Source organism: Calonectris borealis, chromosome 2, assembly GCF_964195595.1.
Source record: "Calonectris borealis chromosome 2, bCalBor7.hap1.2, whole genome shotgun sequence".
NCBI classification, from domain to species: Eukaryota; Metazoa; Chordata; class Aves; order Procellariiformes; family Procellariidae; genus Calonectris; species Calonectris borealis.
This window is the reverse complement of record NC_134313.1, coordinates 32,507,517-32,534,853: the sequence shown is the minus strand read 5'-3', so window position 1 is coordinate 32,534,853 and position 27,337 is coordinate 32,507,517. Positions and strand designations below refer to the sequence as shown.

The 27,337-nt window shown below is 36.9% G+C and overlaps 1 protein-coding gene and 1 long non-coding RNA gene across 3 annotated transcripts in view; one reads left to right on the top strand and one right to left on the bottom strand.

Annotated features, from left to right (window-relative positions):
• Positions 1 to 296: 296 nt before the first annotated feature.
• Positions 297 to 27,321, bottom strand: SNX16 (sorting nexin 16). 2 transcript variants are annotated; one of them, XM_075141589.1, is made up of 8 exons: positions 27,081 to 27,319; positions 21,859 to 22,321; positions 17,961 to 18,047; positions 12,723 to 12,871; positions 7,868 to 7,937; positions 4,728 to 4,864; positions 2,421 to 2,537; positions 297 to 2,133 (listed from the first exon to the last, which is right to left on the bottom strand). In XM_075141589.1, the coding sequence occupies exons 2-8, from the start codon at positions 22,228 to 22,230 to the stop codon at positions 2,025 to 2,027; spliced, it is 1,041 nt and encodes a 346-aa protein (XP_074997690.1). In that variant the 5' UTR covers positions 22,231 to 22,321; positions 27,081 to 27,319; the 3' UTR covers positions 297 to 2,024. The 2 variants fall into 2 exon arrangements, with proteins under 2 accessions (XP_074997690.1, XP_074997691.1); XM_075141590.1 differs by lacking the exon at positions 2,421 to 2,537 and having other exon boundaries at positions 27,081 to 27,321.
• Positions 26,552 to 27,337, top strand: part of LOC142078680 (uncharacterized) — a 46,316-nt gene continuing 45,530 nt past the window's right edge. The window contains exon 1 of the long non-coding RNA XR_012672320.1: positions 26,552 to 26,696. This is a non-coding gene — a long non-coding RNA (uncharacterized LOC142078680). The remainder of the gene's footprint in view (positions 26,697 to 27,337) is intronic.

Here is a 27,337-nt window from a genome sequence, read left to right as displayed (position 1 = left end):
CTATTCATGTGATACTAAATATTTTGGGTCAGCAAAATATTTTATAAACCTTAAAGACAGAGCACAACAAAGTTTCCATTCCTTTGCCTTCTCTAAATTGTATATTATATTAATGCTTTCTTTAGTGACTAGATTTGCAGATTTACCTGAAGTACTTCAGAAATTCCTACCATGTATGACTCAAGCACCTTTTCAAGATTTTTAAAACATTTATAGTCGTAAACCTAACACTATTTCAATACACACAGTTCAACCTTCTTTTCAAATATGTGACATCTGACAAAAGATTACATGAATTTTCAACAAGGCATCAAAACTTTATTGAGTTCACTCAACATCTATGAGGATTCATGTAGAATATAAAAAAAAAATTAGTTCCTTTTTTATTTTAATCTTCAACAGAAGTACAGTAAGTTTTCTGTTGTCTCGTTACAGAATTCTCATTCATTTTCATGTAGACAATTTTTGGTACAAACAGAACTCAAACCAAAAGTTGAATAACTGTAGAAAATCACTAAGGTAAGAAATGTCTCTTTCTAACAGTATTTTTATCCTTTTACTAGACAAGGCATTGAACATTTTTTTCTACAATGGAAAAGAGAAGACAGGTGTTTTGTCCATAGTTTTATTTCACCAGGAGGGTTTATACAGTTCTGCATAAAGGTCATTGTATGCACAGCCTGAAGTACAAAGCTCCCTTTGAAAACTCCAGCACAAAAACACTGCATATTGACAACATTAAACAACGATGTGGGTGGTATAGGGCGAAAAAGATTAAAACAAAACAGCATTCTTCCTATTGGAAAAGCAGAATAAAACAAGGCACTTTCAGTAAATAAGTGAAGAACAGAAACAAGCTGCATCAAAGATTCCACAGAGCTGACCCAGAGCACTGTAACAAAATTCTGCAATAATGAACAAGTAAAATACAAAAAGGCACTACATACTCCTCTCCCTGCAGCTCCTCTTTCTCAACCAATTAGCCAACTGAACTTGGCACAATGGAGTCTTAATTATAAAGTGCATCTCCTGTCTTAATACATTTTGAAAAATAGGCTATAGAACATATGTAGCAATATCCCCATGTGTACAATATATTGAAACAAAAATACATTGCCGCTAGATTCAATCTAGTTATGAACCGTGCAGGAAAAAATATGGCTTCTTTACAAGTCTTTCAATCATCTCCATATAATCTGGAATATTTTTAAACAAACATGAATGTATTAGCAAGATGGTAAGAGGTAGTGTTCCAAGTAAAAGGCAAGCTCACCGATTTTATTGTTACATGGGTATATAGCAAAGGTATCCCAGATTTTAAAAGCAGCATTACCGAACAAAAAGTATTACAGCATGCTATCTTGGGATGAAAATACACAGTGTTTTGGGGGTCTCGTATTAGTTCCTTCAGCAAAAATGACCATTTTTTTTTAAAACGTCCAACTATAACCCCATTTCGTAAGTACTTTTCTCTTGGTACTGTAAGTTTTCCTATTGCATTGCATTAAAATTTCCAGAGAAATATTCTTCAACTTTAGAATTTAAAAACAACACATTCTACACTCTTATTAAATGTAAGATGAGTCCATTTTTACTTCAACAAGCATTAATTTATGGCTATAAGAATATGAAAACACAAATACCAAACAGATGAACACATCAAATGTGTCACATCAGTGGCAACATGTGACATGCTAGTAAGGTGTGTTTGGTGATTTAACGTGAAGTTTTCGTCACTCCGCTAGGAAAGTCAGCCAAATTGTGTATGTACACTATCTAACCTTTAGCTGATTTTAGCCCTTATTAGACTTTAATATATTAAATATATAAAGGCTAGATAAAAACTGAAATCAAAGCAGCACTGGGTATATTTCTTACGTTAATAATTTGCAAGGATTTATGTAAACATTCAATATGTGCATTCCTGCTCTTTGCTGTAAATTCTTCACAGCTACTATATGCCCCTACCCACAGAGTAGGTCCCAAACATGAACCTTTCCCAGGTAACAGCAGCTGCTACTGATCTATTCTTCTTCTTCAGCAGTATACGCTACTTCAGCGACTTCAATTTCTGGTACAGAATTTTCAGCCAAAGAGCCACTCCAGCATGCCTCATGGTTCTCTTTATCTGAGCTGTAACAGCAGATCAATAAGCTTTGTCAAATGGAAACTAATATGATTTTCCATAGTCATTTTATGCCTGCAATCCACAAAACATTTACAAAGCTTGTTCAACTTATCACTTATTCCAGATCTAAAATTATCTATCCTGAGGGCCTTTACAAAGCATGGGATAGCTACAGAGAGGTGCAATAAAATGCTGAATTCCTCAGCTGTTCAGAATTTATGCAAGACCAAACATTTAAAAACATACTTTAAAAACCCCTAGAATATATTATAAGTAAAATAATAGTATTTACCAGCTGTCCTCACCCAGGGTACCCTGGTCTGCTTCTACTGCAGAAGACTCCACCTCACCACTGCACTCACTTTCTTCTCCTGACATTTGACGAGTCATTTTTCCTAAAGATAAATCCCTACAACAAATAAGAACAGAGTACCACCAATCCATACAGCAAACATTCATCACTGAAGAGCTACTTGTTTTGTTTTAAACTTTGCAGTTTCTGGGAACCTATCAATCTCACTCCTACATGTCCCATTTCTTTTATTACTACAGAGATGCAGGGCTTGCACTGGATAGCTATTTAAACAGCTTATTTGCTCCAGCTGCTTATTCCTAAACTAAATTCAATCCTCTGGTTGCATCACAATTTAGTAGCTTTACAGAATTCAAGTCCCAGAGGAGTGATTATGACTTTAGGTAAGAAATTACAAGCAGATGATCTAATCCACACACATCTTGCCTAAATGGCAGAAGGGTTATAACCAAAACATGGTCAGAAGGAAGACAGGCAGGATGATAAAAAGATTTCTTCCCAAGTTTCTCATTGTAACTTTAGAGTCACATATTAAGTTTCAGAGCAATACATTATTATTGATGAAGAGACAGGCAATTTTTTCTTAACAGCCACACGAGTTGGCAGTCCAACTAGCCTGGCTACAAATGGGAAAGTGGTCATATAAAATTATAAAAAACCTTGTTTCCAAAGCATTGCTCTGTGTGGAAAACATATCAATTTACTGTTGAAAGCTGCCACTTGAATTGGAAAGAAAAGCTTGTGAACAATTTTGTGTTGAAAGTGATACTACTATATTTCACCCTCTTTTTAAATTACTCTGACTACTATTGTTTCTATAGTTGCATTTTAATGCACGCATTTTAAGTAATACCTCAGCAGTATTCTCTAACATGATTATTAGCCTATGTTTGGGCCAAATCCAGCATGATATGTAGAGGCCTACAAGTCTGATGCCTTGTCCAATTGTCCCCTCCTACCTCACATACATTTTAGGTACCTGGCCTCTAGAGCATAAAGGCAAAAGATGCCTAATTCTTGTTGGGCCATCAGATCAAAATTCCGCATCAACAAGGCCAAAGACAGACCTGTTTCTTTTGGGTTCAATTCCCATCAGACAAGCTGAATTTCTTAAACAAGGTCATGGTTTTACTTGGTAACTTTTACAACTAAAAATCACAGGAGTTATTTTCTATTAAGACTTCAGATACTACGTGACTGACTTCAATAATTTTAAACATCTGGGAAACTGGCACACTGTTTGTGTGTTTAAAAAAAAAATCTATCTTCAGGAAAAGCACTAAAAAATAAAATCCCTTTTTGCTACTCATGCCTTCCTATTTTATTTTTAGTCACACAGAATTTCCTATCATGATGTTTTAGCCAAATGTGAGTTATTTAATTTTTATTAGCTATTTCACTGTTTAAGCCAGCAGTAGTCAGAACTTTCTCATCAAACAGGGAAAGCATCCTTCAAATGTAATTACTTGCCTTCAGGAGCAAGTGACAAACTGAATATGGTATTCGGATCAGAATTTTCAATAAGCCACAATAATTCCACTTAAATCCTTTTCCAAATGTAGTTCACTTAAACCTTATATCCAAAGATGTGATTTGTTAGTCAACTTGGATATGCCAGACTCAACAATGCAAGCAGTATTAAAATAACTTCTAAAGGGACCATGGGAATTTACTCCTTTGCTAAGGTAGCCCCACAATGACCGACTCAGCAGGTCTACGGGGACACTGAATAGCCCAACATCAACTCCCCTGGGCCTGCTACAAAATTTAGCAGACAGGCACCATGAAGTTTTATAAAAAAACTCCACCATCTTTTCCCCTTAGATTTAAATGGACAATCGATCTGCTGCATCATTCCAGGCAATTCTGAACAAAGTTAAAGACATTAATACAGTCATATAATCACTTGATCACTATACGCTGTCAAAGCTTTGAGTACAGGTGGAATTTTATAATTCAAAGCAATTTTTCCACTGCTCTCATCTCTAGCAGGGCATTTCACATATCCAACATTTCAAAAGCAGAAGAGAATCTTTGCCTTATCTTTACAGGACTTAAAGGATTAGGAAACATAATCCCAGTTACTTTAGAGGGAAAAAGATGGGACAACACTTTCTCAGTCATTTGTACTAGATGATAGCTTGTTAGTCAGCATATGAGAAAGAGCCTACTGAAAATATTGCTTTGTGTGTGGTTACGTGGGGAAAATTGTAAAGAATACATTTAAAGCTGGTGCTTGTGACTCCATGGAAAGAAACTCCTAAACCCCATAAAATTTATACATACCTAATTCTTCTTTCAATAGCATCTATGTGATGCTGCTTTTCGCTTAACAGTTTCTTCAGCGATTCAACCTCCCTTTGTTTTTCAAGCAGTTCTTTTTGTAGACGGTAATTTGTTTCCTCCAGAGTTTCACAGAAAGCCTAAAAGACAAATTTAAGAACATCTTCCATTTAACTTCAGTGGACTGCCTTTATTGATTTTTTTCTTTTAGAAATATCCACCTGTAACAGAATTGTAGCTGCTTTTCTTTGTATTGATAACCATAAAGAGCTATATAAACATAAAAAAAAAAAATTGCTGTCCTTAATAAAACAATGCCGCTTTGCTTTGAACAATGAATTTATTATGCTAAACTGCAATGCAAATACTTCATTGCATCGTTGTTTGTCTCACAAGAGACTTTAGGAAGAGGTTTCTCTCCTTTGATGTGCAGTCCCTAATTTTGAATCTTTTTGCCTATATGGAACATCAGCGGAATTCCCTACTCCCTTTTCCCCTCATATAAGCTTTGCTTTCACATGACTTGGAAATCAATTTCAAAGTATCTAATAATTCCCAAGACGCTAGGAATATTTGAATAAACTGTATGTTCTTCCCTTACCCAGGATAAAGACAAATTTGTACAGTTCTGTACCAAAGCTGTTACAAATATGACAATCAAGTCACATGAAAGTCATAATATGAAAATCAGAAGACCAATACAAAAACATTTTGAAAAAGTTTAATGAAATGCTAAGAACACTAACTACTCAACCATGATAAGTATGTTGTGTTACTCCACTGAGCATGACATGTATATAGCACACCCTGATGAATTTGATAGTAAGCAATCTCAAAACTTAATGTGAAGAGCCAGTATAATGGAATATCCACTGAATGCAGGAAGTGGCAGAAGCGTTGGCACAGAGCCTGCTGATATACTACTGGAAAAAGCAAGTCTACCAACCATAATGTGCAATTCCGATTTAATAATTCACGTATTCTCGCTAAATAAGAAACCCACATAGGAGGCTTTCTTGGCTTAACTTTACATGCAACTAACCACTAATTCACAGAATCCACAGAATATAAATATTTTATATGAGCTCAGTTAAGAACAATGCTGTTAAGACACTGTTTTCCTAAAGTTTTAAAATGGGCTACAAACATCAAGATACTATACTATTCTTTGCTTTAATTGAAGCAGACTTATCAACTTCTTTAAAATGTTAAGTTTTCCTATAATTATACGATTCAAACAAATGCAGTGTTTTTCAACCCAATAACCATTTTTTTTTTGCACTGAGTTTTAACTTATTTTATTGATTCAGATAGCAAATTTATCTTGGTTGACAGGCATTGAAGACCAATCATCAGTTAAGCCACAGCTTTATTCACATCCACTAGAGCCGAGAACACATGGCATGCAATTCATTCTTCACACAGCATTCTTAGTGATCGCTTTAGCAGTTAAGCAGTCATCCTGTTTCACCCAAGCCAATTAAGTGAATTCTAGTGTATTCTATAAAACTTTCAGGATTGCTGATGCCCTAGTGAAAATTGGCCATTATTTCCTTAAGAATGTAATTAAGTTATATTACTTCTACCTTTAGATTTATGCACATGTAAATTTCCCTATTCACAGAATAACTAAAAATGTTCCACATGTGTTGTTTCATTGTTCAATATGAGAACTGAAAAACTCATCTCCAGTTGCAATCTGTGTATCAGCTGCTCAAGGAGAGGAAGTTCACTCTTCACAACTCAGTAAGAAAACATCAACATATTCTGAAGGGTGCTGTAATACCAGAAAGGTGAACCAAAGCCAGGCTCTTCTCAGTGGTGTCCACTGACAGGAAAAGAGACAATGGGCAGGAAATTCAATCTGAACACACGAAAACACTTCTTTATTGTGATGGTGATCAAACACTGGAGCAAGTTGCACAGAAAAGCTGTGAAGTCTCCTCTGTAGATTACTCAAAACCTGATTGGACATGGTCCTGGGTAATCTGCAGTAGCTGACCCTGCTTGAGCAGGAAGTTTGGACTAGATGATCTCAAGAGGTCTCTTCCAACCTCAACCATTCTGTAATGAAGTGGGGTATCCCTTGTAGACCAGAATTTTATATGACAGCTGCGTCTGACAACTTTACAGCAATGGTTAAGAGCCAAAACTACAACAGCACAGCTATTTTAATAGTTTGCATAAAATCCTATGGTGGAAGAATAACCCTGAGACTTCACCACAGCATGCATGATCAAAATCTCTATGAAGGCGGCACTTAAATTTCTTAATTAATTATCCGAACAAATAATTCCTGTAATTTTTATTACTTTTCATGAACTTAAATAGCTTGATAAAAAATGATTGTATAGAAATCAAATATGAGCTCATAACACAAAAAACATACCAAATCCTTCAGATGTACATAGTAACATAACAAGAGCCAAGGCACTCCCACGCAAAACAAACTGCTAAATATAAATTTAGTTGAAGGAGCATCACTTAACATTCAGCATTTTTACAGCATTAATAACCTATGTGCAATTCCAAAATACATTATTACATAAAGCAAGAAAACTAAGACAACCTGTTCTAGACAGACTTAGTATAGCTCTGCATGCCAGTGAAACATACTTCTAATAAAATAGGCTGCAGCACACAGTATTATTTGTTCAATGTGCTCATATGCACGTTGAAAGGCTGCGGTTTTACACCACCACTTGACACTGCTCAGTTATCTGCAAGAACACTATTTTTGGTGGTCAGAATTAATCCTTTCATTACATTTCATACCAAGAACATTTTACTGCAAGACCTGAAGTCTAAGGTGTACACACTGTGAGAACTTGTTGAATATAAACGTACAAAAACTCTCCTTATATTCAGTAGTTGCCTTAAAAACAAATTTCACCCGCTGGTCATAAAAGGCAAAAAAGAAGAGATTATATCTTGGGACAGGGATCAAGTACAGCAGTCAAAGATTATCAGTGTGCACCAATAATCAGACTGTGTCAGTTCTAGAAATACACCCATTTGCAAATTTTTGTGAAAGAACTGAAATAAAAATGTTTCATTCCACACCGTTCAGCAGATTTTGCAATATCGTAAGAAATAACTACTGCCTTTTGCATTCTCTTTTTATCATACTACATAGCACTTACCCTGCTCTCTTCTAAACTGTCAAAAGGACCCGGAGGATCATCCAGACAAAGAAATTCTCTCACTGCAAGGCTTTACCAAATAAAAGAGAGTGAATTATTTGATGTACAGAAAAGCAACAATAGTTGAATAGGATGATACAAAGGCAGTATTTCTTTAAGGGATACAAACATTTATCCTCAAATTTACTCCCAAGTATTCAAAATAATGTTAGCAAACTATTAAGTCTCAGTTGTATGTGTTAACCAGGGACAGTATTTAAAATGTGACTTAAGAAGTTGCACAAGTACAGTTAAGAGTTTTCAAAGAGAGTAAGTCAATTTAGAACATGATTTTTCAAACCTCCAGAGAATTTGTTGCTACATGACAACTGACAAGCAAGTTTATCCTTTTGGTATTGAAGAGTTTTGAAAATTTCTCCTGGTGAAAAATAAATATTAAAAGATGGATGAAAGAGTATGCTGCTAAAATCCATACGCAGGAATGGATCCCTTCAGGAAATATCAGTGGAACTAAGCACGGGTACTGAAACACGCTTGTGTGTCTCCATTTTGCTAAGATCATAATCCATTGACATATACACAGCATATAGTTTTTATATATATACACAAGTATATAATTTTTTTTTTACATATATATATAAAAGAATAGTAAGTTGTAAAAGAATAAGAAGTGATAAGGTTAATGTGCCATGGATATACTACATAGCATCTCTAAACACATTTCAAACTAATGCATTCAACTTAAAATTGTGTAAAACTGTGTAACAGTTGTCACCCCCCTCTATGCATTGTTTTGCAAAGGCCAGAAGAAGGAAGTATGTGCAATCCTGTGGTTTACTATAGAGTATTCTGAGCATCTTGCTCATGCTATCTTCCAAGTTTAGATTACTTTACACAGAACTCTTCAACATCTCCAACCATGTCCCTTTGCCCACCTTTCCTCCTCTGTTGTATTCAATTGTCTATAAATAACTTCCAATCAGAATACAATATCTTCATCCTTATTCACATAGCTCAGTTCAAACGTATTTTAAAAAAGTACTTAATTTCAACATTCTGCAAATAATTTTATTGTGTTATTAAAAGGTAACATTAAAATGGCATAACATGCAGTAATGCTTGTGAGTGAAAAAGGAACTATCCAGAAAAACAAATGTGCAAGAATGTCCAAGCTACATATATCATCTGCTTACATCAGGTGGAACCCATTTTTTTTTGTTTTCCCTACAGCTCCTGGCAGAAAACTCTGTCTTTTTCTATACTTTTCGAAACTTCTTGAAATTGAAAGCTTTAGATTCATTATTTTACATATGGAAGGCAAGAAACTTAAAGCCACAGCTCACTAAAAACATTGTTTCTTTAACTAAAATATGCACCTGATGGTATAAACATTCACTTGCAGACTAGCTTTACTCCGAGAGTCTGCTTTGACTCTGCTCTCCCCTCCATGTGTTACACCTCTTCCCTTCATTTAACAAATAGAAGAAAATTCTGCCTTAAAAGTATCATAGAAATCCTCTACATCATGTAACAGAGATTGCTGTACACGGCTTCTTTCTTTGCTCCTATGCCAGCTGACATCCTTCTCAAGAGAGGCAGCAATACCAGTGTACACCAGCATGAAGGTGTACTTAATGGGCAGTGTACACAAGGAGCAGTGCCACACATGGGATCCCTGGCAAGACTCAACAGCTGACTGAGTTCCTCCCTTTCAACCTCCTTATACAGGGTGGAGGCAGAGGAGAGCTGTATCATCTATATAAAGCCAGATGACACTTCTGTTTAGCAGGTTGAACTTCTTTCTCACACTTTGTGGGTTATATAAAATTTTCTTGAACACATTAAACTGTGGGTGGATTCACCGAATCTTCAATACAAGGCAAAATATGAGAAGAAATCTATAAAATGGAGACCCTAAATTTAGTCACCTGCATACTGTTCTACATTTTATCTTTAAACTGCTTTGTGAATCTGGTTTTATTAAAAAATAGGTACACCAATGAGGTCTCCTATCCCTGAAGGGTGAATATTTCCCACTGTCAGTATGTCTCCGTGATAATACAGTGCATAAAGAGAAATGAAAGAGACTTCTCTACAAAGAGAAAAGGCTCATTTGGTTTTGGCGCGACCCAAGCAGTTTGACCTATTTGCAAAACTGTGGAAGTAAATGGTGAGCTTTTAAGGAGGAAGGAGGGTCTGATGCTCACCACTGCTCATGTAAGGTGCAAATATTACTTTCCGTTAATAGTAACTTTTATTCTCTGATAAGTGGGTAAAAAAAAAAATCAGATAGATCAAATCTCCTCACTTCCTCAGGAATCCAGACCTTCCATAGATCCAAACATTACAGCATAAGCCGTACCAATAGGTTAAAGTTCATTAAAAAACTTAATCTTCATGCAGAGCCTCACTCAGCCAAGATCCCAGTTTTCCTCAAAACCACATTTCAGATAACTATCTGTTCATTAACCAAAATACAAACTGATTCCACAAACATTTAAATTCCCTTTTGTATCTGATGAGCGATGTAATCTAAAAGTTATGCTTTGGGGGTTTTTTGCCTTAAATTATGACAAGCACTATTTTGTCCAATATGGACCATCATCAAGATACAAACAAGCTATTTGAAATACCAAACTAGCTGCAACAATATGAAGCATAAAGCCTTCAGATCTATTCAAGCAGCCTAAAAGCCCTAGTCTGTTTCCAGCAACACAACATAAGTGACATTTAGAGGATAATTCCCTTTTTTTTTTTTTGGCACACCTATTATTGTCTAATTTAATAATCAGGAAGTTCTTAAACTTCTCAGCCACATATTTCACCCATATAATCATGTTTAACAGCCACTGACAGAGAAACTCACAGGTTGATCCCAATTTCTTTTTGAAACCATTTAAGCTTTCTGTCTCTGACATCTCACAACAAAGCTTCACAACTTAATGAGAGATGATTGAGAATTAAGAGATTACTATGAATCATCCAAATTAATATAGGCCATCTCACAACAAAGCTTCACAACTTAATGAGAGATGATTGAGAATTGAGAGATTACTATGAATCATCCAACTAATGTTCTTTACTCACCTTCCCTATCCCCTTGATGATTTCATATGCCTTATTTAGCCAGCCCTTTCCCAAGACAACAGACTAAAAAGGACAGAGAACAGTACTCTTCTTGCAGGGAAGTTTGTCTGTAGCTTCATCTGTTCTTGCCTGCCTTCTCTGTACTTCTAAGCAGACCCTCTTTTGAAAGTGAATGCTGTGTTTCAGCACTGGACTACGTGGAAATGCAATTCAGATTTCCACAGCAACAATGGTTTTTTTTCCCTTTCAAGTTCCTCTTTGGCAATTTTTATAAACTTTTTGACTATTGCTGAATCCTGAACTGATTTAGAAAACTGTATCAATACCAATAGTTATTTTCCAGGTTGAAAAAAAACCCAATTGAATTTATGATTCTGTATGTATGTATTTAATGTCATTTTGCACTTTATGACATGAAATTTAATGCTGGTAACTCAGTGCCTCGGGATCCTTCTACAATACTTCATGATCTCATTGTTCATTTCCTTTTCCAGATAATTTCCAGATATTCTGAACATCAGGGTCCATAACTGTGATCCAGCTTTCCATATGTAATATCCCTAAATTTCCATCAATCTTTTTCGTCTCGCCTTTCAACCATTTCATACGAGCTCCCTCATAACTACTTGTAAGATAGATTTCCCTCTGCAAAAGACATTATTGCTTTTCCAAGTATTATTTTTGTTTACCTGCTTACCACTTTGGGTTTTTTATTACAAGCAGTACCAAAAGTCAGACTTACTTACTAATCTTTAATTCCCAGACTCAACAGTCAAATGCCTTATAAAAATGTGCCAAATGTGATAATAGCCATTGTACTAAAGAGTAAAGTAGGTATGAACATTAGATGGTCTCACACCACAGCTCAGCAATTTTACATTTTGGTTCCTTTAAAATTCTTGAGGGAATGCTGTTTGCTCTAGAGAATTTCTTAGTCTTCGTTTTTAATGAAGTTTCAGATGAAGACAGTTCCTCAGACTCATTCGTCAAAGAATCTCTGGTACAGCAACCTCACAACTTTTTTATTTCTGGTGTTGGAAAAGGTTTTTAGAACTAGCTGCTCTGCCTCTAGAAACTCACTTACTAAAATTCTCTTTTGGCCTATATTAAAATGATTTTACATTTCATTTGCCAGAATTATGTTCTACTCATCTTCCAGCTTTGGAAGAATCTTCCACTTTGTATGAAAAAAGATACCATTCAAAGAGACTTCTGCACTTGGTTGCTTAAACACATTATGTTATTCAGACTCTTCTTAAGCCTTTTTTGATTTGTGGTTTCAATTTATTTATGTAAAGCAATCTATAAAGCTACTTCTATTACTATCATGTCATGTAAATTCAAAACCTTTAGTTTAACACACATTTTAAGAACTAATCGCATAATAGTGTAGGTACTTTCCCTTATGAAAGCCTAAGATTTAATCTCAATATAAATTAACAATATATCAATTCTGCATTCAGCACACAGAAGTAATGTTTTAGGAGTAAACATGGGATTACTCTAACATTTTAAATATTACAGCTTTTATTTAGTAGTTAACCATGTACAATTCAAAATACTGCAATTCCCCTTTATTGCTTAGGTCAAGGTGGGATTAAATTAATAGAACACTAAATAATTCACATAATGACCAAATGCACAACATGAATGTTAATGAAATTCCTTACTACATTGCTCAAAGCTATACTGCTAGAGTCTAGGAGCCTGTATGAGGAGTTTGGACACAAAAAAAATCCAAATCCACAAGCAAAGTTTAATCACGTACCAGTTAGCAATATCTTTGTGAGCTACTAGGTTCTGGAGGAATGCTTGTAGTCCCAACTGTCGATCTTCCAAGAAGTCAGGATTATAATTATCCTTGAACCAGCGCTTTGGTGGAAGGGCCAACCGAAAGCCCGGAAACATATCTTTTAGCTGAAATAGAAATCAAAGCCAAAGAAAACCAAGAAAAAAGTCTTGATGAAATGCTGAATTTGATACAGGCACTGACTTTACTCAGAATTACCGGATCTTTCTGTCTTCTAAGTTCAAGGACAAGGTAAGTCTCAACTATAAATACAATCCAAATTACAGCATAAATTGTGGACACAGTTCTGTCACTTGCTGTGTTGCCTTACGCAACCAAATGACCTCTCAAATTTGCTATATAAAAATAGGAATGAAAAACTTTGCTTTGTTATTTAATGTCTCTGAGTCAGCTATTTAATGTCTTTGAGTCAGTAAATATAAGAAAATTGTATGCAAGTAAAAAGTACCAGATGAGTAATGATTTCAGTGGTGTTTCTTCTAAAGTACTTAGGGATAAGAAGTACTATATAAATAAAATATATAAAAGCCCAAAAGACCTACAACTCTGCAACTTGTCTTTTTTGGGGGGCTAGCAGAATGAATTACAACACATGCATGAGATAGAAAGAGTAGCTCCTTGTACACCCAGAATATTAAAATTTCAATATGCATGGATGTGGCTCAAACCCTAGCACTAACATGAAAAATTGTATTTTTGAGTTACTTAAATAGTAATGGCGCATACTTTATGTCAGAAATAACTAAAATTTTTCTTTGAATTCAGAAATGAAATATGCAAGTGAATGGAAGCATAAAATTATGTAACGATGGACCTATCCAAGGATGCCAATTAACTGTTTTTCTAATATGCATGAAGATCAAAGAAAACATTAACGCTTCTGTGAAAAACTATTTTTAGATGCTTTTTCTTAGAAGGGATGCTTGACACACAAAAATCTCACAGAGGTTTTACAACCAACAGGAAAAAGCAAACAGGTTTTACAAAGTCTAATGCTCCTCCAACTGCCAATCTTTTTCTGAATACAGGATCAAGCCAACTTCTGTCAGGGATGTACTGCATACACCTAAATATATTCGTATGAATGTTCCAGTGACAGGGATTCCAGAATCTGCCTTGAAAACAGTTTAGCACTCAATGTTGCATAGCTGCAAGGTAATTCTTCAGTGAGTGTCTTGATCCTTACACAGCAAAATTTAAGCCTTCTGACAATAAGCTTTATTTAACTACTCTTTATGGACTCACGGAAAAAGCTAATGGATAGCTCTTTCAGCAGATTAAGTTTTAAAAAAGTTAAAACAGATACCGTATTTCAGCTAGAATCTCTCTACACAGTTTACATGAAGAACCACGTTAATGGATCACTCTTGCTCATATAAGTACCATTTCACAGCACAAGAAGGGTGCTTTTTTAACATCACAAATATTGTATATTCAAATAACCCATGATAACTACTAGTTTCTTATTTATAGAATGGTTTCTTGTCAAAGCCTTGCTCTTTATTTCTGCACTTCATTATTTAAGTATATGTTTTCCTCTTCTATTACTGCATTTCATCTTGATATTAGACCCTTCTTGCTATTTTTAAGTTTATCTTTGGTCATCCAAAGTTCCTTCATCTCATAGATATATGGTATTAATGATAACTTGGTAAGTATCTTCTATGCTCCATAACCCCTCTTAAATTAATAAAATACTGAATAGCACTGAACCCAGAAAAGATAACAAAATGAGTTCCTGTGTTAGTTGTGGAGAGGACCACAGATAACCATTGCTGGGAAAGCTTTTCAACCACACAGATTTCTTCTTAACGGTAATTTCACTTGTCTGTTAATGTAGGTCACGTAATTTATTTCTAAGGAAAGAGTGTGCCTACCCACAGATTACTCCTTTTGTGGATGAAGAAAGTATGAGAAAGCTAGCTGTTGTCCAGCAGACTAATTTTCAACAGCAGTCCTGGGACATTTTCTTGAGCACTCCTCAGACACAACAGGAAAAACCGTGGGTCAGACAAGTTATGCTGGCTGTGATTTCTTGCTTGCATCCAGCATCTTTTCTAGACGTCTCTCCCCTACATGATCATGTGATAGATTATGCATGTCACATGAGGCACAGTCTCAGGGAGAAATGGTTTACTTCTTGGTTCTTAAGACTGGCCATTTCATCATTTGTTCAACATCTCCACCAGCATAGTAATAAACTTTACAAAGTTCTTTTCCCACCATTTTTGGGGACCGAAGAGTATTCTTCGCATACTTCCCCAATCCACTAGGTGTTCTTAACAAACAAAACCTATGCATCTAGCCAAATGTCCGTATTTTAGCCTTTGCTCCTAAACGCCCAAATTCCATACTGTTCTAATATCCACTAAGATTAAATTTTTTGTTACTATTACAGCAAAAGACAGTATTACAGTCTTTGCTGTATCATTTGCTATTTGCTTCCCATAGTTTGCTCTCAAGTAATGGATCTTTTATTTTACTGCCTCCTTCCCTTACTTTGGTCTCTAATGATTTATAAAGCTTTACCTATTGTTCTTAGCATCCTGTGACAGTCCATCTTGCATCTTAGAACTTCTGCCTTAGTCTTTAAAAGTCTGTACTACTGCCCTTGTGCTGATCTCTATTTGTATTTTTTTTAATTACTTTTGACTTTGAGATCATCATGTGGCTTCTTGTGTACCCATACTGGCAATATCTCATCTTTCCTTTACATTGGATCACTTTGCCATCATCTTCTATTTGTCTTCTTTCAGTAGTTACGGAGTTTTCATAACCTTTTCATTGCCTGGAAAGTAGATAGCTTTGACATTCAAAGAACTTGTTGCTCACACTCGAAATCTGTTCTTTTCAAGTCTTAACCTGCTGCTGCACTTACTCATTTCATTCATAAAAGGAAAGTTCATGGTTTTGAGGTCTTCATTTCTATTTTATTAGCTATTTCTTACTAAAAATATTACAGAAACTAGTGGAAGTACACAACACTTTCTAGGATCCTATGCTATCTATTTTGCCTTCTTTATTTTCTTTGAGAGATCAGGGCAAATAAAGAATGCTATTACTAAGTTCACTAGCTTCTTCTATTAGTTAGCTGAGCTGCTAGTCCTGATTTTGTCTACATGTATCCACATTGTGACACTGTTCCTATTCTCACATTTTCTCCATTTTTAGCCACTGCCGAAGTCCAACTCGCAGTTCAGTTTGGACTTGCGAATAAGTACATGCCTGACACATACAAAACATACTGCTCTTTTGTCTTTACCTGGTCTTCCTGAAAAGCCACACCCTCTCTTTTAATACTTCAAACTGATTCACATAGTGATCATAGTGATCGATTATTCAATTCAGTTGGCATTTAATGCCAAGTTTCTAATACCTTTTCAGGGAATGAATAATTTGCCACCAACCTCAAGAAGGATGGTGGGGAAAAGGATTTAGAAGATAGTGTATTTCTCTTGTTTATATTGGATTTCTAGGAGATAGAGTACAGAAAATCCTGAAAGTATACATGCATGCAACTTCATGTCTGTATTTGCCATTAGAGAACAAGGAATTGCAAGTGTTGCACCGTGCCTTTTGAACCACTGAGGCGTGCATATAACCATTTACTCTTCAGTTCGTAAGACATTATGCTTTTTATAATACAGAAATGCCAGCTCCAGGAACTGAAACATACCATAATTCTGAAACTTCTACAGAATTCCAGAATAGTAACATAATAAAAGTTTAAATGTATACTGAAAGATGAAAAAGCTTCAGTCAGTGACACAAGGGAAAAATAAAGTTCTTCCTTTTAAACAGAAATCCTAATACCTATAAATAGTGCTAGAAGCCAAACATTTCTGTCAAAGATTTGACTGCAAAGACTAAGGACTTCACTTGTAAAATCTAAATATCTATTCTAAAATGAATATCTGTGGCATTTTATTTTTTCAAACTATTGATAACCATACTAAAAGTCAATGCATGTAAGCCAGTTCTTGACCTATATCTGACATAGCTGACCAAAATACAAACTGTTGTATGACTTGACTTCTGAAATTTGAGTTGAAATCCCCAGAACAGCATCATCTCAAGAGAAGTCAGGCTTTTGCCAATACCAAGGCATTCCTTAATTTAGGATAGGCTGAATTAAAAGACAGAAATTTCTTCAGAAAGAAATCTCTAAACTAATTCACATTCAACAATTTGTGGTAGTTTTAGACTGCACTGATATTGTAAAGGTAGCCTAAAAGATATCCAAATAGGTCAAACCAAGAACCCAGAGAAATGTGTAAGTTCAAGTCCATATTCAGAATTCCAGCAGAATTAAACTCTTAGTTGATTAGGCAAATTGATCCAAGCAAAAGAAACGGTATACAAAAAATCCCTTACTATGGGTAAAAAAAGGGAGTGTTAAAAAGTTACAGGTTTGAACATGAAAGAACATACTAGTAGAAAATGTATTAAACTTGCAATGAAAGATTTTTCTTAGGAGTGGACAGTAGGACAAAGAAAAGTATAATTCTGTTTTTCTACTTTTATGCTTCTATAGAAGTAATGCTAAATGGGATAGCCAAACGCTATTTACCAATTAAAAAAACTTCTGCTTTTTAGACAAACATTTTTTGCTTCCAGGTGTTTTAAAAATATGAAGTTGCTGACCCAGAACTCCTATTTACCTGGCATCTCTGTCTTCAGCTTTAAAGATCTGATATAATATTTCACAATTAACTTCGAAGACACTGAAAACAACTGAACATTGACCAACATACAAAGAACTTCTTATGTTCATGAAACTTCAGTTTTATCATGAAAAAAGAAGAGTTTCTTGCACTGAAAAGGACTGAATAATTACTGGATCATTTCTGCAAGAGAATACAGGCCCCTTGTTCTATTTCCATGCAGGGGATATAAAGAGTTAATTTCCTTTATCACATAGATTAGGAATAAATATAAAGCATGAAGCACACTAACAGCTTCAGATGAAGAAATACCTTCTTTACACTAGCCGTAGTTATGTCATGTATCTTTGAAAAAATGAGGAATCATATGTTTTTCATTCATTAATGTAGTATGTGTTTTATATGCAGTAAAAAAAGCAAGAAAAGGAAAAAAATTGAAAAGAATGTGAGACACAAAAAAAATGAAACATGAAAGAAGTGAGGCAAGTTAGCTGAATTTACCAGTGAGAATTTACCAGTGTATAATTCTCACCTTGTCATTAAGCCTGGAGAAGTCAGTGTACCGTCTGAAAACCACCCAACTTTCCTCTGGACTTCTTTTTACCAGTATTTTGTATACCTGTGCGGAAAAACAGGAATATCAGAAAAATGTGCAGAACTTCACACTGCATTGGCTGGAAGGCTGAAATTATCCTTTATTTCTTAAAGAAACAAAACTCAGGGATTAAAAAAAAATCCTTACTTGGATTTTTTTTTTAAATTAATTATCAGTACAAACAGTATAAATTAATTTCAGAATTTAAGGAATTTTCTATGATTCCTAAATACAGACAAAAAATAGTTAAATGTAAGAAAGGATTTGTGAAACTGCATCCAGACTTCTTCCCCAGGAAAAAACAAGTCTCAGCTATCAAAGAGGTAAGTGAAGTATGTTTTAGTGATCTACTTTGACCTTTGCTGAACTACAGTTTTACTCAGTAATCCCTGAGGCTAATCTGTTTTTAAGATGACTGTAATAATCAGGTACTGAGTGTTATATTGTTTTAAAATGTCTCATCTGACTTGCTTCACAAGGAAAAGTGATGCAGGATAAAAAATAACATCCTCCTTTGGTTCCATTTGTCTTGAACATTAAGTTTTGTCCTTCCAGGCAAAATATGACCACTTCCCTAGATAACTGCATCAGAACGATTGTACTAGCACTGTAGAACTGAAGTAATGGATCTGTTGAATCAGATTTAGCAAGACAACAGCACAGCAGTACCATTCTCCTATTTAAAAGCAAATGGATAAATAAATGAAGCAATAATAATTAAAAAAAAAAAAAAAAATCAATTACCTTTAGGAGGACTGATACTTAAATGCCTGAACACAATAAATCTACCAACATACAACTTCAACTAGAAAATATTAAACAGTGTCTAGGAAACAAGGGTTCTCATGTCACAACCTTACTCTCTCCAATGTAAGAAGAAAGACGCTTTGCAGTTGTACTGTGTTAGCTTTCCCAGTGTAGGTGTTCTCTAGTTAAAAAAAATAAAATACAAGGAAGAAAAAGATATTTTTGGAAACATAATGATAAACAATACCTTACAGGCATTTAGCCAAATTCTATTTAAAACATTTTGTAATCTGTTACATAGTAATATCTTTTCTAGTATTTCATGTTTTCTCAGCAGGTTGTCTTAGCTGATAAATGTATTTTTCTTGTTGCAGTCCCAGCATGTGATAACCCCAGTGCTAGCCAACTTCTGTACACGTGTGAGACTAGTTTTAGCATTTCCATATTCTATAATATATTAAGTTGCAGACAGTTACACAAACTACAGATAACCACGATGCAAATTAAAAGCGATTTTTCAGCAAGTACTTCTCTTATCTACCTTTTAAACACAGAATTCCACTTTCAAGCATCATCATCTGTGGAAGTCATGGACTGTGACAGACACCATATTTCAGTCATTAACAAAAAGCTATTAGCTTTTAAAATTCAAGCTGCAAGACATACCTGTGAAGCCAGCATTAAAATGTAATTCTTCTGTCTTGCACTTTCTGTATAAACTTTTGTCCAAATGTTTTAGCTTTCTTGTCATACCAGAAGTATAAACAGTTTTATTTTATGAAAATTTCATAAAGCAGAACTGCTGCATAAAATTGTGAAGACTCTGTGCTAGTGCACAGTAAAACACAGAACAAGAAACTTTGGAATATGCTTGCGGATTTACTTGCTAATCAGTATTCTATTCTTTTATTCTACTAAAAGTTCTGCAAAGGCATTGCTTACAAATGCACACATGAAAAAAATCCAGTTAGTCTGACCCTCACTTTGAATGGTTTCCAAGTAAATATTGGACAACTTAAAAAAAGTCTTCACAAATGATGGTGAACTTAATCGTAATAAGGAACGCAATCAACTTGTGATTACTGGCCAAAAAAAATAATATGGTCAACCTGAAACAAACATTTTTGGTTTTCTTGCCAACATTGAAAAAAAGTTGTTTTTTTTTTCTTTAAAATTTGTAATTAATAAACAAGAAAAACTACAGTATTACAAAACCAATTGTCTGTTCCTTCACACAAGGTCTTGGGAAAAAACTACAAATTAATTCAACAAATTCACGTAATTCCAGTCAATCCTGAATTGCCCGATTCCACAAATACAAAATATTCAATGAAAATATGCCAATATTTAGTAATAATCTCTGGCTGATTCAGCATCTCATTATCATTTCTAATTGGCTTAAAAAAAAAAAAAAAAAGTAGTGCTAATTGAACATTCCAGGACTGCTAACTCATTTGAGACCAGTTGCTTACAGAGACATTTGTCAGACTAGGTTTTTTCTCCCATAAGCTTCAGCAGCCACGTACTCCAACATGCACCAACATTTACCTCTTGAAGTTAGTACATCACTCAGCTTAAGTAATTCAGCTTCATATTTTTGGGAACTATGAGATGCTAACAAACAGTAACAAAACTTCAGCAATTGAGTTGCCTCTCTTTTACAGGTGATTTCAATTTAATTTCCACTGTCTTCCATCTCATTGATTTTGCACTGCAGAAGCAACCAACATTTCTAGGACTAATTACTTGCTGGTTTTAATGCACAATAGCAAGCTTATTTTCAACACGCAACTGAAAACAAACAGTTAATTATGTGCTTTCAGAAGCAAACACAGCAACAGAAGTGAATCCAGAAAGAGCAAAAACGCATCCAAGCATTTTAACGATGAAGAATGTTGCATTTGTACTGTAACCTGGCCGCCTACATTGTGACTACAGCTGAAGAACATCTTACACGCACACTGGAATATGCCTTGGCATATTTTCAGACTAATCCTTGTCAATATAACAATACTAATCATTGTTTTAGTTTTGAAGGTATTATTTAAAAGGAATCTTTTAATCTACACATAAAAAAATCTGGCTCTTCTCTTATGCTACCATGCATGACGATGTTAGAAACTGAAAAACTTATGACAAGACAAGCCACCATTCTCAAATAATTAAAAAGCACTATTATTTAATTCTTTGCAAAAAGAACCTGATGATTTTATTAATATTTCAACTGTCATAAGGGCATTAGATTCCACAATTTTCTAATCTAAAAGAAAATAGGAGAAAAAAAAGTTTGTCTGCTATTTCCTCCTCCTTACCTATTTGTGATTAATGTTGCTCTCCTGAAGCAACATAATTAACAAATAATTCCATCAGTCCCACAAGCATTGCTAAATTATCTCAAAGAAATGTTTCAACTACATCCACAAAAACAAATGTACAAATGCGTTAATATATTTATGGCACGTAAAAAAAATTGAATTGCCAGCTACAGTACATTTTGAGAAAAATCAATACAAATCAGTTAAGCTGGTGTACTGTCATGAGATACTGCATATGTGACATCTCACTCTGATGTTTTCAGAACAGATTTCCGCTTATTAGAAACTAAACCTAGCAATGCAAGAAGCTGAAAACTATGTGTTTGCACTTTAATGCAAATGTTGTATGTTACTAGTAACTGTAAGAGGCAAATATCAGGGTGTCTTATCATTCATTTCAAATAAAAGACTACATTTTATTTAAGATATTTAACTATCCAGAACTTCTGCAAGTTCAATTTCACAAGGAATCGTACTTTGCAAGGAATTCCTGTCTTTTCCAGCAGAAATTGATACCTGAAGTAGAATGAATTCCTTCTATTCCATGTACACAATTACAGGAAAGACTGCTTCTGAGTCTCAGTTTTCCCACCTGTATAATGGGACTGGTATTTTCCTGCCAGACGGCAGTACTTTGAAGCTAAATTGGTATTTGTAAAGTACTCCAACATCCCTGAACTGCAGGATTAATTACTGAAAGAGAATACAAAGAACATTCAATTGTTACCTTGTCATTACAGGATGAACTATACTATCCCATCCCCAAAACTTACAGTGAATTTTGCCCTTTCCTCCATCACCTCATAACCCAGTATAGTAGGCGTGGATGGTCGATCTTCCCAGCTCCTGGAATCTGTATTCTGCTCTATTTCTTCTATGGGCTGAGTACAGTATTCTATGGATGTATCCATACCTGTAAATTTAGTCCTAACAAGTGGACTACTACACACAGATGACGTAGAACCAATCTGGTCAGGCACGCTCATCTTTTTAAAACTACCAATTGTAGAGTCCTCCAGTTGTCCTCTTGAGGAGCTGGAACTCGATGAGATGCTTCCAAAAGAAGAACTTCTTTGGTTTCTGTTTGTAAAACTGGATGATGAACTTCCAATAGGAATAGGAACAGGAACATATGGTGTTGCCATTCTTCATGAAAAAAACCTCAGTTTTTGGTCCAGGAGTTTAAGGTTCATTCACTGTATAAGTCATGCTTTCTCTTCTTTTCAGGAACAGAACCTGCAGTGAAGGACAGAAAATACTGTTGTAATTTTTAAGCGAAAGCAACACCAAGATACTCCTTTGGAAGATGCTATATCAGCACTGAGACAGTACATAGCAGTATTGATAAACATTTTCACAGGGAATTTGGCTTCATATAAAATACTGTTTTTAAATTGTATGTCTACAATTTGACAGCTTCATAGGAGTTCTCTGTCTTTCACAGCTATTAAAATTAAAATGACATAAAGTTAAACTAAGATTACAAAAGAGAAAAATCTTTTTGTTCTTTATGATTTAAGTGCTATTTTGTTTTATTGAAAAAGTCAGCAATTTTTAGGCATATAAGAAGTTGGTATCATTTTAGTGACTTTTTAATACAAACAGGACAAAAACTTTTCTCCAAATTGCTTCTGTAAGATATCAGGAGCAGACTACATGAGCCAAACATGCATGCAATAATATGCATGACATGAATTAAAAGACAACACAGTAAACAACTTATGAAAAACATATTTGCATATCTTACATATTCACTGAAGTATAATGGATCTGTTTTCAAAGCGAAGTATTTTTTCAGAACAACTCTGCTGCATATAATACTGCAGACATTTGTAACACTGTTAACTGGGCACATTTTCTGTAACTTGAATTGGAGCAATTAAGTTTTACAAGCATGCACATCAAAAGCAATGTTGTAATAGCAGCTAGTTTTCCATTCCAGCAGATTAAAACGGAAAATACAAGTTCAGGGAAAAAAGGTAAATAAAAGATTGGCTAAATAGAAAACCATTTCAAACCGAAATTAATCTTTTGTGTGCAAGTGTGTACATTTCTAAAAAAAGCAAAAGAAAATTAAGACAGCAGTATCAAACTGTCAAAAAAGCACCATCTCATTTTAACAAAGTACCCAAAGAAGAGCTCTTACAAGATGCAAATTAGATGCCACCTCTTTGGATTAACAGGATTTGAGTCGCCACCCATCTCACCCAAGAGTATACCAATCAACCACAAGGCTGCAGGCAGCTGTGAAATGGGAAACCGTCAACCTGATTCACATCATACATATAATCAATCATTTACTGGAGCAAAACCCAAATGAGATTCCTAATTGCCAGAGTGAAGTGATACTTTCATTCTCTTGCTCTAAATAAATCTTAGAGAACATGAATACGGAAATAAATATGAAATGAACCAGCAACAAGAAAGACTGAAAAATGCTCCTGAAAGAATTCTTCGAGTGAAGGAAAAAACCAGACTTCCTCCTCCTTTCAGCTACACAGGGAAATGTTCACATACATTGTATGTCAGAAAGTTCAGGGAACTTGACCAACAAAAACAATTTCAAACGGGGAGTGACTCCTCGGGAGCACCTCTGCTTCACTATGGGATGAGGCTGGACACTCGGCAGCATCCGAGGGAGCAGAAATGTCAGTATCATAAACCCCTGCTGATTGACTTTGCTGGTCAGGTACAGGATTTGGACTATCTAGCAGCTTCTATTGCAGCATAGTCCTGTGCTTGGTTGTGTGACTTAACCCCACGTGTCAGACAGCTGACCTGCTTCAGCCCCATATAGTTTGAAAGAAGCAAGTCACACCTGTCTGGGAGACAAGACATTCTCCTGGAGCTAGACCAAGATCTAAATCCCTTTTTCCACCTGTATCTCAGTAAGTGAATCCGTCATCTGTATAAAACACTGAACAAGGTAACTCCTTTTTCACTTGCCACGTTACCAGCATAAGGAATTGAGAGCATCCCCTTAAAGAATGCCCCACCCAGCTATGTCCCTGGGAGGTGTGGGATTAAATCCCTATAAATGGAAGAATGCAATTGAGTCCAGGTTTGCAACAAATCAAAGGATCTGTAAATAAAAAAAAGTGGTTATTATCTTCTGCTGCGTGACTTTATGAATCTGAACCAGGAAAGGAAAATAAGCTCACATCTCAGGGAATCTGGTGAAGTTCTCCCAGGAGTTCATGGAATTTTGAGAAGAAAAAAAGCCCGTGCTTTTCAGCACTTTTTGGAAAACAAAACCAAAAAAACCAACCACAAACCACGATGACATTTTCACCAGTTACAATACTTGTGAACTGTGTCTTCTAGAAGAACTTCTTTCTTTAAAGTGAAATGCCAGTCAAGAACTTACTATCTTGAACTTATATACTTACTACTACTCTTAAATGCACATGCATTACTGAAAGGCTGTACCTATACTGGCAATCAATGCAGCTCAACACAGACCTGTAAAACACTTGGTGTTAAGAATCCAACATCTACATTGTACATGCTTCAGCAGCTTTTATGTCAGACTAGCTGTAATTTGACTGAATGCTTATTAGCAGCTGGACTGCATTAGCTCTGCTCCCAGGGTACATTTTCTGTTTTATTTTCTCTTGTACCCTGCAAGACCACCCCAAATCGTGAGCCAATGCATATTAAATGGCGATGATCACAATACTTCTAAAGGAAATTCTTAACTCAATCTGACACAGTAAACATATCCATAGATAAATAAAAGGGACTGGTACGACCGGTGTCGCACCCAGATTCCTGTAACTCTTAAGAATAACAGAAGAGTATTCTCTGAGTAACAGAAATGTCAGGTCAAGTGAGCAAAGGGCACACCTTGTTATTTGATTTTTTTTTGTCAAGAAAAAGAAACATACAAAGATATTACATTAGAACTTACCAGACTCATAAATACATATATATGCACATATATGTATTTAAATCCATCTTAAACTGTAAAAGTATCACAATTTCCAAATATCTAAAATATTTACATGCTATGAATCACAACAGGGTTTAACCCACATTAATTTGCATTTTATGAAGGCTAAACATTAGAAGAAGAATATAATGCTCAAATGAGGGTCACAACCTTAGGACTCAAGCCTTTTCTATGAATATAGACGTTTACTGCCAATTCATGCAATAAAATGAACAGAAAATAATTTGATAAAAAAAACCTTTTAGACAAACCCTATCGTTCCTTGCTTACATCGGTGCAGCGAGGGGGCAAGATTTAGGTGCACAGTCTGCTAGTACTCAAGCTTCAGCGTGGACTGGTCTCACATGTCACTGCACTAAATCAGTAGAATCATTGCAGCACACCAACTTTCAGAACAAACAGATCACTCACGACAGCTAAGAGATAATCCAGCGACTGCACTCTTTCTTGTCTAGATATTTACCTACTTTACTTGGTGTAAGAAATTTGTTTCCTGTTCAGAACCCGTATTTGGTTTAGTTTGATTCCCAACCGTAAGTTAAGAATGAAATAAAAAGAACATTTGCTGGAAGTACTGAACTGCTAGATCTGAAACAGGATAGGACAGAGTCCCAGGAACCCACGGTCACATGCTACAAAGCAGCATGACACCAACTTACCCTACTGGGTGTTTACAATAGCCACCTCCCTTTTTGCGGGTGAAGCAAATAGGCTATAACAAAACCACTTAAAAAGGGTTTGCCTCCAGCTTGCAGCTATCGCAATTCCAAACCCTTTTAAGCTAATGGTTTGTATGTTCAGCGAGAAACATGTAAGCCACACTATTCTAGGATAATAGATTAGAAACAAAACAATCCTTACTTAACAGTTCTAATTGGATTTAGAAGACTTTTAGCTATGCAACACTATTTGTGATCTGGTTACATGCATTACGTCTCTGGTGGACAAGGCAGCCGGGCTGACCTCTGTTGTTTAGGATTTAAGTGCTACCATGGAATGTCAGCTGAAGAACTAGTGGAGTATTTAAAGAGACAACTTGCTGAGTTAGGTTTTATAAAATTTTTTAAAAATAATCATTTTGTGCCGACTTTAATCAAGTTACTTAACGACATATTTCACCTGTTTATGAACTCAAAATTGGGGCCTATTTATCACCCTTCACGTGCAAGACACAGGCTCGCAGAGGAGGGCAATTCCTGCTCCAAAGAGTCTGTTAGAATTAGAAACAACTGAAGGTAACCCTGCCCCCCAAACTCCATAGGAGGATGTGCTCACGTTGCCTACCCGTCTGTGATTTAATGGTTCCGGAACAGGTGAACACCGAACACAGAACGCTGACTTATCTTTCAGTCAACCACCAGCGACCGGCACAGCCCTCAGGCGGAGGGAACCCGCTGCAAGCGCGGGGCGGGCCGAGCCGCCCGGGTGCGGCGGGCGCAGGGCACCGCCGCGGAGGGGACGCGGCTCCCGCCTGCGGCCGGTCGCGCTCGCCGAATGCTGCTCGCGCCCCTTTACGTAACTTGAGAAGCGGCCGCCGCGCCAGCGGTACCGGAGGGGCCGGGCTCGCGCAGCGGCACGGCCTGGCAAACCTTGCCCAGCCGCCAGGCTTCGGAAACCGGCAGGTTTCGCAGCGGCGCCGGATGAGGAACCACCTCTGAGGTGAGGCGCCGCTTCTCACCCCCGCCCCGCCGCGGGGAAGGGGGGTTCCGTCCCCGCCGTCCCGCCCGAGCGGGACCGGGACCGGCCCCGGCCGCGTCGCAGCCCGCGCGGCGGCCCAACCGCCCGCGGCCGCCTCCGCACAGGTGCGCGGGCGCTACGCCACCGGCCGGCGCGGCGAGGAGGCGGCGGGGGCCGGCCGTGCCCGGCGCGGGACGGGACGGGCGGCGGCGAGGCTCCGCTGCCCCGGCCGCCCCAGCCGAGCTCCCTCCCCACCGCCTGCCTCCCTCATTCCCCTCGGCGCTGGCGGCACCTCCTGCCCCGCTCGCCTCTTCCCGGCTGCCGGGCGGGCAGTGAGGAGAGGGGAGGGCGAGCGCCCCCACTCACCTGCTCGCCGCCGCGCTCGCCTCCCTCTGCCGCGCCACCCGCTGGGGCAGCCCCTCCCGCTCGGCCGGCCCCGCCCCGCCCCTCCGCGCGCCGAAAGGGAGGCGCGCGGCGCCCCGGGCCGGGGGGGCGGGGTAGCCGGCTGGTACCTGCTGCGCGTGGCGGGAGGGGAGGAAGCGGGCAGGGGGCGGGGGCCGCGCAGGGACCACAAGTACCGGCGTGCCCCACCCGCCGGTAAGTCCTTCATTTCCCGGCAGGCA

Excerpts from the sequence above, each read along its gene's own strand:
- SNX16 (XM_075141589.1), bottom strand. The coding sequence starts at position 22,230 with ATGGCAACACCATATGTTCCTGTTCCTATTCCTATTGGAAGTTCATCA. Across the intron at positions 12,872-17,960 it reads TCTCCAGGCTTAATGACAAG|CTAAAAGATATGTTTCCGGG; the intron begins GTGAGAATTATA and ends TTTCTATTTCAG. Across the intron at positions 7,938-12,722 it reads CACAAAGATATTGCTAACTG|CCTTGCAGTGAGAGAATTTC; the intron begins GTACGTGATTAA and ends TATTTGGTAAAG.